At 46.5% G+C, this 12,008-nt stretch overlaps 1 protein-coding gene across 9 annotated transcripts in view; it reads right to left on the bottom strand.

Moving 5' to 3' along the window:
• Positions 1 to 12,008, bottom strand: part of SPECC1 (sperm antigen with calponin homology and coiled-coil domains 1) — a 226,957-nt gene that overhangs the window by 45,289 nt on the left and 169,660 nt on the right. The window contains exon 12 of one of the 9 annotated variants that reach the window (XM_047708248.1): positions 7,494 to 7,625. The exons of the other annotated variants lie outside the window; for them this stretch is intronic. Coding sequence (XP_047564204.1) covers positions 7,599 to 7,625 — 27 coding nt within the window. The 3' untranslated portion in view covers positions 7,494 to 7,598. Of the gene's footprint in view, positions 1 to 7,493; positions 7,626 to 12,008 lie in introns of those variants that run through there. 9 annotated transcript variants of the gene reach the window in all.

Here is a 12,008-nt window from a genome sequence, read left to right as displayed (position 1 = left end):
TACTGAAAGAGTACAAGGAGTACCCAGCATTATAGAAAAAAAGAAAGATCCACATCAAGGCTTATCACCCTAAAATGTTCGAAAGCTGAGGACAACCAGAAGCTCCTACAAGATACTGGAGAGGAAAAAAAAGGTCACCTATGAAGGACCAGAATTATTTGTTCTTACTGCAACACTGGAAACTGGAAGACAGTGGAGCAATGCCTACAAAATAATGAACAAAATTTTATACCTAATTAAACTATCATGTGTCAGAGTCAAATAAAGATACAAGGTCATAACAAAAAATTTTTGCAAGGTCATAAAATTTTACCTTGGAACCCTTTTCTCAGAAAGATACTAGAGGAATGAAAACAAGAGAAGAGGGATGCCTGGGTGGCTCAGTTGGTTGGGCAGCTGCCTTTGGCTCAGGTCATGATCCCAGCATCCTGGGATGGAGTCCCACATCAGGCTCCTTGCTCAGTGGGGAGCCTGCTTCTCTCTCTGCCTCTGCCTGCCATTCTGTCTGCCTATGCTCACTCTCTCTGACAAACAAATAAGTAAAATTAAAAAAAAAAAAGAAAGAAAGAAAAGAAAACAAGAGAGGAATGGAGGAAAGGAATAGGGCCCAGGACACAGAAGCTCAAAAAAAGAGGGACACCTGGGTGGCTCAGTCAGTTAAGCACCTGACTCTTGATTTTAGATCAGGTTGTGATCTCAGGGTCATGAGATTGAGCCCTGCATTGGGCTTCACACTGGGCATGGATCCTGCTTAAGATTCTCTCCTTCTCCTTCTACCCCTCCCCAACTTGCTGGACTGAACACACACACACACACACACACACACACACACACACACACACACACACACACTGCACGCTCTCTCTCTCTCTAAAAAAGAGAGAAGCAAAGGTAGAATGGTCAAGACCCCAGTCTGAGAGCTGTGCACCAGGCACAGAGGAAAAGCCATGTTGGAGGAGGTCAGGAGGCTCCAGGAGAGCTCCTCAGCTCTTTGACGGAATCTTTTAGCGGAATCTTTGACTGCATGATGTAAGGGGCTATTTCCTACACATTTGGAATGAATTAGTGATTAGTACATAAAAAAGTAAAGCAAACAATGAAACAAAAAGATGATTATGAGAAAAACAAAAGGTTGTACAGAAAAGAAAAAGTAACAGTGTTCTGCACCATGACACGGCTTATCTGGAAATAACGCTTATATTCTCTAAATGTAAACTGCAAATATGCACAATTACACTGGGAGAATGGGAAGACAGGAAGTATGGGGGAGGAGGTGAAAAGGAGATAAACGCTCCTCTTTCACAGTAGGAGATCAAGATACAAAATCCAAAATAAAGAACAAGAAACAGCAGGATAAGCAGCTACTTAGCAACGAGGAGGTAATTGCAAAGGAATGATCAGCTCAGTGGGATGAAAACAGCTGACCTTAAGAGAGGAAGACTTGATGAGACTTGATGAGACTCGTTAAGAATCTTTTGTACATTGCTAGGACTGAACTGAGTCCCCCCACAAAGCTGTGGGTGGAAGCCTCAGCCCCAGTGTGATGGTATCTCCAGGTGGGGGCTTTGGGAGGTGATTGGCTTTAGATAAGATGGGGGCGGGGTCCTCCCGATGAGATTACTGTCCTTTAGTTAGCGCTCAGGGAGCACCCCCTCCCCGGTTACCACATCCAGAGCCATGTGAAATAAGTATTTGTTGTGTAAGCCCTAAGTTTGTGGGACTCTGTGACAGCAGCCCAAGCAGGCTAAGACAGCTCTTCCGTTATGGACACGTGTAACTATGATAAAAATACAACAAAAAGATTAATAAAAATACAATAAAAAGAGCTCTTAAAAAACACGTAATTAGAAAAGCAAGCAAAGCAGCTGTACTAGTATTTCACAGAAGACGTGTTTCATTTCATACATAAATGGCTAACTGATGAACGGTGCTCGTTCAACTTGCATCCATAAGGAAAAATTAAAAGGGATGCCGTTTTCTCCTCTTAGACCAGGAAAGATGAAGAGAGTATCTATACCCAACAGCAGAGAAGGCAGGAGGAGACCGGCACATTGGTTCAGAGATGGAAGCCTGAATAACCCTGCTGAAATCCATAGTGCAATGTACCCTTCCATTAAGGAATGTTACTTTTCAGGAGTTTGGTTCACAGAAATCTAGCGCGAGTCTAGAAAGGTACGGTCAATGAGGTTCATTGCCGCAGCACTGTTTTTATTTTACTGGGGTAAGATTCCCGTAACACAAAGGTCACCCCTGAAAACACTTTCAAGCATGGCATTTTGCAGCTTCTAGAACATTCACCGTGTTTGGCAGGTGCTGCCACGCTCCAGGTCCAGACCATTTTCATCACGCTAACAAGGAAACCCTGCACCTGCTAAGCTGTGCCTCCCCATGCCCCCTGACCCCTCCAAGGCCCTGGCAAACACGAACCTTTTGTTTCTGTAGATTTTCCTGTTCTGGGTATTTCATATAAATGGAGTCATAGAAGATGTGACATTTTGCATCTGCCTTCTTCCACTTAAAATAAACGTTTTCAGGGGACATGTGTGTCATAGCATTTCTTTCCACTTTTTGGCTGGGTAACAGTCCCCTGTATGGATGTACCCATGTTCTTTACCCATTCATCCACCCAGCGGTTGTGCATTCTAGCTCTTTCCACCTTTCGGCCGCTGTGACGGTACTGCTGGGAACATTCAGGTTTCAACACCTATTTTCCATGCCTCTGCATATATACACGCAGGAGCAGGGTTGCTACTTCGTACGGTGAATCTAAGTTTGACTTATCAAGGAGGCCAAACTGTTGGCCACGTTGCTTTACATTCCCAGCCGCAGGAATGTCTTCACATCTGTGACCTGACTTGTCACACTTTTCATTCCGGTTATAGTACTTTTCGGCTCCAGAATTTCTGTTTGGTCCCTTTTCTTACATTTTCCATCTCTGTGTTGATACTCTCATTTTGAGCATTCTGAGTGACAGTTGGTTTCAAATCGTCATAGGGCCCGTGTCTGTGGCTCCTTGGGGCAGTTTTTATTTTATTTTTTAAAAAATATTTTATTTATTTGACAGACAGAGATCACAAGTAGGCAGGGAGGCAGGCAGAGAGACAGGGAGGAAGCAGACTCCCTGCTGAGCAGAGAGCCTGATGCGGGGCTCTATCCCAAGACCCTGATATCAGGATCTGAGCCGAAGGCAGAGGCTTTAACCCACTTAGCCACCCAGGCGCCCCTATTTTTTTTTTTCTTATGAATAAGCCAAACTTCCTTGTTTCTCTGCATATCTGTAATTTTTTGTTGAAAACTGCAATTTTGAGTATTATTATTATTTTTTAAGATTTTATTTATTGACTTTGAGAGAGATCGAGCATCACTGGGGGGCGGTTTGGAGAGGGGCAGAAGGAGAGGGAGAACAGGGCTGTGGAAATGCTAGGAATGCTGGCCGCCATCTGTAAGGCTACTGCTGAGCTGGGAAGCAGAGGATGGAATGGGGGGGGGGGCAGTTAAAATGGCACAGAGCTCTCTCACAGAAACTCTGCACCTTCTCCCCTACTTCGATAAGTGCTCTCTTGCTTGTTACAAGTTTTTGACTAGATTCCAGGGCTATGAAGAGGCTGGTTCTGACGGATTTTGCCACCTTTCTTGTTGCTTTTATAGAGGGAGGGAGTCTTGGATTTCCTTGGTCCCCCATTTCACTGATGCCCTCATGGTGTTATTCCTAAGGCTGGGTGATGGGGATCCACACATCCAGATGTTGTGGACGGCGTCAAGCAACAATGTCCTACCCCCTCCAGGAGCTGGAAATTGGAAAGTGCATTTCCGAGACACCCCTGCTGCTTGTGTTCAGGATGGGATTTAGGTTCTGTTGGTCACGGGCCCTCGCATGCAATGCACTCAGATCTGAGTCACCTGGAGAACGAAGCAAGGTTGGGGCATACGTTTTGCTGGTCTAGACTGCAGGAGAGGAGCTTTGGTTCTGAGCTAGCAACTCCAGTAGCAGGTTCCCAGTGGCACCTCTTCCTGATCACGAAGGCTGCCTCCTTGGGGGCCCAGTTCTGATTTATAAATGTTGGGAGTTAGCCCTAGAATTCCAGCCTAGCGTATGCTTCTTTCTTTTTTAAAAAGATTTATTTATTGGGGTGCCGGGATGGCTCAACCGCTAATCATCTGCCTTTGGCTCAGGTCATGATCTCAGGGTCCTGGGATCGAGTCCCGCATCGGGCTCCCTGCTCAGCAGGAAGCCTGCTTCTCCCTCTGCCACTTCTCCTGCTTGTGTTCCCTCTCTCACTATGTCTCTCTATGTCAAATAAATAAATAAAATATTTTTAAAAAAGAGATTTATTTTGTTAGTATTTTAGAGAGAGAGAGTATGTGAACATGGGCGGGGTGGGGGAGGGAGGGACAGAGGGAGAGAGAGAGATAGAATCTCCAGCAGAGTCCCCAGTGAGCACGGAGCCGAAACCAAGAGTCAGACACTTAACCAATTGAGCTACCCAGGTGCCCCATCTAGCATATATTTCTTTAATACTCCTAACAATTCTGGGGGCATCTACCCTTACTGAATAAATTCCTTTCTGTTTAAAACAGCTGGAGTAGGGGCGCCTGGGTGGCTCAGTGGGTTAAGCCGCTGCCTTCGGCTCAGGTCATGATCTCAGGGTCCTGGGATCGAGTCCCACATCGGGCTCTCTGCTCAGCAAGAAGCCTGCTTCCCTCTCTCTCTCTCTCTGCCTTCCTCTCCGTCTACTTGTGATCTCTCTCTGTCAAATAAATAAATAAAATCTTTAAAAAAAAAAATCTCTCACAATATGTTACCTGGTTAATATTTGCAGCATATTTCAGGTTTATGTTTATATTTATAAAAAAAATAATAAAACAGCTGGAGTATATTCAGTGCTCTAAAAACAAAGAGCCCTCAGAAATTCCAATGGAAAGTGGCAAGCAACTGGAAGGTCCATCAACAGGCCACTAGAAGGGCGCCTGGGTAACTAAGGCATCTGCTGGGCGTCCGCCTTCAGCTCAGGTCATGATACCGGGGTACTGGGATCGAGCCCCACATTGGGCTCCCTGCTCAGTGGGGAGCCTGCTTTTCCCTCTGCCTGTGCTGCTCCCCCCACTTGTGCTCTCTCTCAAATAAGTAAATAAAAACTTAAAAAAGGGGCGCCTGGGTGGCTCAGTGGGTTAAGCCTCTGCCTTCGGCTCAGGTCACGGTCTCAGAGTCCTGGGATCGAGCCCCACATCGGGTTCTCTGCTCAGCAGAGAGCCTGCTTCCCTTCCTCTCTCTCTCTCTCTCTGCCTGCCTCTCTGCCTACTTGTCATCTCTGTCTGTCAAATAACTAAATAAAATCTTTAAAAACAAAACAAAACAAAACAAAACAAAACAAAACAAAAAAAACTTAAAAAATCCATGCAGGAGCTACAAACAATGAAACAGCTGTACATGTACTCCCAGAAGGAGAACACAATACATCCACGGCAAACACTCCTTGCATATCAATGTATAATTCTATTTGTGTAAACTTTAAAGACATGTATTTGTATATTCAAGGCAGTGGTCCTTAACCAGGGGTGATCTCTCCCCTCTCTCCCCTGGTAGGGGATATCTGTCAATGTCTGGAGACTTTTTTGATCGTCTCAACCAGGACAGTGTTAATGGCATCCTGTGGGCAGAGGCCAAAGACAGCTAAAACCCTACAATGCGTAGGACAGCCCCCACGACAAAGAACTGTCCAGCCTCAAATATCAACAGTGCCAAGCCTGAGAAACCTTGATTTCAAGAAAAATATCAGACTGTTATTAAAAATGACACTTTCAGAGAGCAGGAATGAGCAACAGCATAGGCATTAAGTCCCTGTTTTTACACAATGGAATATTGCATTTTCCCCCCAAGAATTAGGATTTTTTTTTAATTGAAAAGATACAAGTAAGAACAAAGCAAGGAACACCCATTTATTTCTAATAATAAAAGGAACTAATGCTTTGTGTAAAGATTCAGAAAATACCCAAATAAAGAGAAGATCAGTTACAATCCTTTTGTGTGACCCTCTGTATGATCAGTTTTGATCCTTTAGATCCTTAAGCCACAAAACCCAACAGGAACTAACTGAAGAAAAGTGGAAATCTGTTCTAAGGGTTTTATTGTTTCACAGAAACTAAGGATATCCGAACGGGTGCCGCTGCTGAGCCGTGACAAGCATACGGAATCAGGAGACGGGAAGGTGTCCCATCTGTTTTACCACCTGACCTTCTCCCCGTGCATTTGTTTTCTGTCCCTAGAGAGGCCTTCTTCCACTTCTTCCCTGGTCAGTGTGGCCCTGGGGTCTCCTGGACCATGCGCATCTCAGGCTCAGACTGGCAGGAGGACATGCCACTTAGCATGTGGCCACACATGGAGGCATTCATGGATTTACTGCGATTCACGGGACTTACAGTCATGAAAGGCTACAAAGCAAAATCAGCAAAGGGAAAAGCCATGTGAGGTCAAGTCTGGAAGAAACAAGGTGTGAGCTTCCGAGAGTCCCCTCCAGGTGGGCTTAAATTCCCAGCAATGACTTGTGACAACACGCAAGCCGTGCTGTCCACCAAAGGAAGCTCACCAGGGCCTTGACCCCCCGTTTCTGCGGGGAGCTGGTCACACAGGCGCCCTCTGTCTAGCACACTCCAAAATGCCAGGCTCCCAGCAGGAAGGCAGATGTTCAGCAGAAACCACAGTGGTTTTCTGACTCTCTCTTATCAGTTCTGGGAATGGTGAGAATTTCCCCAAATCCAAGTTACCAGACACCAGCTAAGGGCCCTCACAAGCAGCCTGCGTAGGCGCAGCCCACGGGCAGGCCTGTTCCCTTCGCTCCTCCCTGTGCAGTGGCAAAAACATGGTTGCCAACAGCACGGAGGTCTGCCTCCGAGTAATCTTGCTCTCAGGTCTGGTTCCAGACTCCCAGGAAGAGGCTGACAGGCTTGGCTTCGGCTGGGTGCCCCCCCCACCAATCCTTGCACCAGGCAGCAGTGATGGGGAGGTTGGGGGAGGTCACAGCAGCTTCCTCATGATCCTGGTCCATGATGCGGGGGGACGAGTCCCTTCCCCATCTGCTGGGCGAAGAGTCTCACGGGGATCTCTACAACACCCTCTGGTACTGTCGTTCAGCACACAATTTTTATTCCTCATGATTTCCTCTATCTGGGCAGGTGCACACAGAGAGTGGGCAGGGGAGTGTCTGGCCATGTGGGCCCAAGAGCTGAAAGCCTTGGAAAGATGCACTGTGAGGGGACGCCTGGGTGGCTCAGTTGGTTAAGCAGCTGCCTTCGGCTCAGGTCATGATCCCAGCGTCCTGGGATCGAGTCCCACATCGGGCTCCTTGCTTGGCAGCGAGCCTGCTTCTCCCTCTGCCTCTGCCTGCCACTCTGTCTGCCTGTGCTCACTCTCGCTTCTCTCTCTATGACAAATAAATAAATAAAATCTTAAAAAAAAAAAAAAAAAGATGCACTGCGAGGAGCTGAAGGCAGGAATGTACTTCCCACAACCTGGGAAACGAGGCCTTTTGTCTTTATCTTCCAAACCGATTCTCCTGCTGCCTCAGGTTATGAGACAATGCCTGGTGTCCCCGAAAACGTCTTCACAAATCATCGTGTCTCAGACACAGCTGCGGATACAGAGACGCCGGGTGAGGAAAGGCCCCATGAGAATAGAGGCCCACGATGACATTCATCTTCCGCTGAGGATTCATTATAATGAAGTCAGGAAAAGAACCACTTTGATGACACTAAATAAATCACAGCATTGTACGTTTTCTCTGAGTTGTGTATGGTGGCCCTCCGGAGACCCGTCTCAAAAAAGAAAACAACAAACAGAGCTCCGCAGGGCCCGCCAGTCCGCAGGCTGCTCGCTGTTGGGCGAGCATATGCTAGTACTTGTCTGTGGGAACTCAGAGACAGAAAAACAGAGGCCACAGGCAACGTGGGTGTTCCTTCCAGATGCAAAATAAGATTTGTTTTGGACAACACAAAGACTTCTCTTTTCTCCGACAGAGAAGAAGACAGAGCTCCCAGCTCATGGGCTCAAAAGAGGTTCAAAGAGGCCTGTGCGTGCCTCCCTGACGCTACAGCTACCCCTCCCCAGCCCAGGTCTTCCAACACAAAAACTCAGATAGGTTTTGAAGTCAGTATCTTGCTCTCTAACACTTGTCTCTTGCTACCTGAAATCCAAGAGCCACGTATGATTTGAGTAACAGAAGATAATTGTGTACATTTGTATCGCAGGGAGGGGTCCACCAACTTTTTCTGGAAAGGGCCAGATGGTGAATAATTTTGTAGGTGTAATGGCCCAAAAGGCTCTACTATGAGGACTCAACCCTGTAGTTGTAGCATGAAAGAGTTACAAGCAAAATGTCTCAGGATGACTGTGTTTCAGTGACCGTGTTCCAATAAAACTTTATTTAGAAGAACATGTGGTGGGCTCGATTTGGCCCCGGGGCCCTGGGGCTGAACACTGATCTGAGTGGAGGCTTAAATCTACCATTACAGGATCAGACCTACATTATTATTATTTCAAATGGCAAAAGCTTTGGGAATACCAAGTGTTCACTTTACTGTCTTTGAAAAATAAGATAGGGTGGGGCCAAGAGAAAATTCGGAGTTATAGCATGTGCAATTCAGGGAAAGGACATTTGAAGTGCATCGCTTGGAAAAGTGCCATTTTTCTTTTTCTTAAAGATTTTACTTATTTGAGAGAGACAAAGAGTGTGCACAGGCCAGGGAAGAGCCAGAGGGAGGGAGAAGATTTCAGGACCCTGAGATCATGACCTGAGCCAAAGGCAGATGCTTAACTGACAGAGCCACCCAGGCACCCCTTTGTCCTAATATATGTTTGATGCAAAGAATATATTTGGGTTATATAAAGTGAATACCTGTGAATCCCATCTCCCAAATAAAAATAAGAGTACCAATACCTTGTGCATCTCTCTGTTTTATTTCAATTAGTTTTTAATATACAAGGTAGTACCCAGGTATATTTTTTAAAGTTTTATTTAAGAAGATTTAAAATTTATATTCCACTTTCCTACCCCCCCACCTACCTGTTATCTGTCACCTCCCTGATGCCCCATGAAATCTCTTTTTACTGCTGTTTTAAAAAATAAATAATTGCTTCACTGAGATATAATTCACATAGAGTTAACTTTTTTAAAAAAGATTTTATTTATTTATTTGACAGAGAGAGAGCAAGTGGCCAGAGAGGCCACCTGAGGGAGGAGAAGCAGACTCCCCGCTGAGCAGGGAGCCCTACGTGGGGCTTCATCCCAGGACCCTGAGATCATGACCTAAGCCAAAGACAGATGCTTAAGTGACTGACTGAGCCACCACCCAAGTGCCCCTAAAGTTAACTTTTTGAAATGTGCAATTCAGTAGCTTTTAGTAGATTCACAAGGTTGTGGAACTTTTACTGCTATATAATCCCAGAACGTTTTCATCAGCCTCAAAAGGAAGCCAGTGCTGGGTCACTGCTGATTCCCTTCCCCACCCCCCACCCCACTAATGTTCTTTCTGACTCTGTGAATTTGCCTACTCTGGACAATTCATATGTATAGAATCATAGAATATGTGATTTTTTTTTTTTTTGCACTTGGCTACTTTCTTTAAAAGATGCAATTTTAGGGGTGCTGGGTGGCTCAGTCAGTTACGTGTCTGCCTTCAGCTCAGGTCATGATCTTGGGAGTCCTGGGACTGATCTCCCGGTGGGGCTCCCCGCTCAGCAGGGAGTCTGCTTCTCCCTCTCCCTCCGCCTCTCCCCCTTGCTCCTGCGCTTTCTCTCTTGCAAAAATAGGTAAATTAAAACTTTCAAAAAAATAAAGATTCTCTCTTTCACTATACCCCTCCCCCCTGCTTGCTTGCTCTAAAAAAACATTTTTTTTTTGGCTTTTTATAATTACCATGCCTGTTAGTGCTTCCAATTTTTTAAATTTACATGGAGTTCACCATCTTGAGCTCAAGGCCCAGCAGCCAGGAAGGCGGTCAGAGCCTGCACTGCAGGGAGGGTCTTCAAAGCTCTGGAAGACAGGATGATCACTAATTCCCTTGGAGACCAGAGAGGAACGCAAGGGAACACCCAGGACAAAGGTGTGTATGACTTAAGATGTCACCAACCACTTCTCCCTGGGCCGGGACAAAGGTCAAGCTACCATTCCTCCTTTTGTGCTTAAACTCCCACCCAGGAGCCCTGAGCCCCATTTCCACTGGGAATGAACCCACGATCCACTCTCCAGTCAGTCCCAACCCACCTAGTACCTTGCCCGCTGTCGTGCCCAGCCTGCGCCCCAACCCTCTAACACATCAGGCTGCTTTCTGCCCCAACCTCTTGCTCTCGCGGTTCCCTCTGCCTGTCCACTGGGTTGGCTCTTCCTGTCATTCTGGGCTGAGGGAACACAAAATCCTTGGACAGCCCTTCCTGATCTAGGGTGCCGCCCATCACTCTGCACTGTCCTGCTCTATACAGTTCTTAGGCCTATTTCCCTGGCCCTTCTCTTTTCTTTCATTGTTGTCTGCCCCCCTTTGCTGTCAGTCTAGACCTGGCAGCTGAGCACAGTAATGAGCAGGTGTTCAGTACATATTTGCTGAGACTACGCACATTTTCAAAAAATCAGTTTGGTGACTCCCACACCCCAACACTGGACTAAAACTAGTCTGATCATCTCATGATCTAAATTTGCCTGACTGTCCTGGGCCATCGTCAGAAGTGTCCTGGCGATATTCTCCCAGAAACTGCCAGGAGCCCTCTGAGCTGCTCTGGTAAAGTGACAGCAACATCCAGTTCCTAATGACCCAGCCCCTGAGGCCACAGCCAGGTCCCATAAGGCCTCGCTCTTCCGGTGTCAGCGCTTGGGAAGTAAAATGAGAAGCCCCTCAAAATTTGAGGCAGTCTCGGTTTAAAATTAAAAGATCAAATATGAATCACAATGCTACGTGATGGGATGATTTGGGAAAAAAACTGTGCTTCTGGCAACTAGATTTTCTTACTAAACTGCCTTACTTAAATTATCTTAGTAAAGATAAGGAAGAGATAATTAGATGATATTTACACACCAGGGACTAGAGACTTTTCGTGAAGAAAACCCTAGAAAGGGCAAAGGTCTTATGGGAATTTAAACCCATGGAGTTCCTGTCGCTGTCAGAAATGTTATTCTGTTCGACGTCCTGACAAGGAGGAAGGAGCTCCCCAGGCTATTCAACTATTCAAAAAGCTTCTGGTTTGATCTCTCAGGAATTAAGTCTTTTCCTGTGAAGGACAGTCCGGCAAGTCCGGCAACACAGCTTATGAGGGAGGCTACAGGATACTTACCAACATATAGAACATGTTATCAGAAAATGGAGGTTCACTTGAGCAAGAAATGAACTCGAGACTTAATGATAAATAACCCACTGCTCTCTCCATGTGTGCTGGTTTTCTCATTTGTCAGAAAACTTCAGAATCACTGGGTCTAGCATTACAGAGTTTGACACAGCAGTGCCTCTAGCAAATCCAAATCCACCTACGAAAGCTTGTTCTCCCCCGCGTCTTTGGGCCAACAGGAACTTTCTAGCACTAAGGCGTGGGGAGTGCTGAGGTCTTACCAATACCCAGAAAACAGTATGGGAGGGGGGCTCCCCTCAGTTGTGAAGTCAACCACTTTGGCACTGCAGTGTCCTCTGCCATTGCTGTCCCTGTCCTGGAGCCCTCGGACCTTAGCGAGGCTAAGGATGGTCATTGCACTTGACCTTCTCCCCTCCCTCCGCTGAGGGACCTGTCCTGGATGAGTGGGTGGAATTCAGCTGTAAATCTCTGCACCGGCCTCGCCCCTTCCAAGAAGCTCGACGAGGCACAGCCACCGCACAAGTCTGCAGGTGTCACCCTGGCTATGTTCCTAGGGCCCTGCTGTGCCTGACCAGTCAGGCCAACCCTGGTGATTCCGTCAAGGTCAAAGGGAAATTTAAAAGGATGAGTTCTGCCAACACCCTGAGTGAACTTTAAGCTTAGGAAAGCTGATTCTGGCCCA

This window comes from Lutra lutra, chromosome 16 (genome assembly GCF_902655055.1).
Source record: "Lutra lutra chromosome 16, mLutLut1.2, whole genome shotgun sequence".
NCBI lineage: Eukaryota > Metazoa > Chordata > Mammalia > Carnivora > Mustelidae > Lutra > Lutra lutra.
This window is presented reverse-complemented; position numbering and strand designations above follow the sequence as displayed.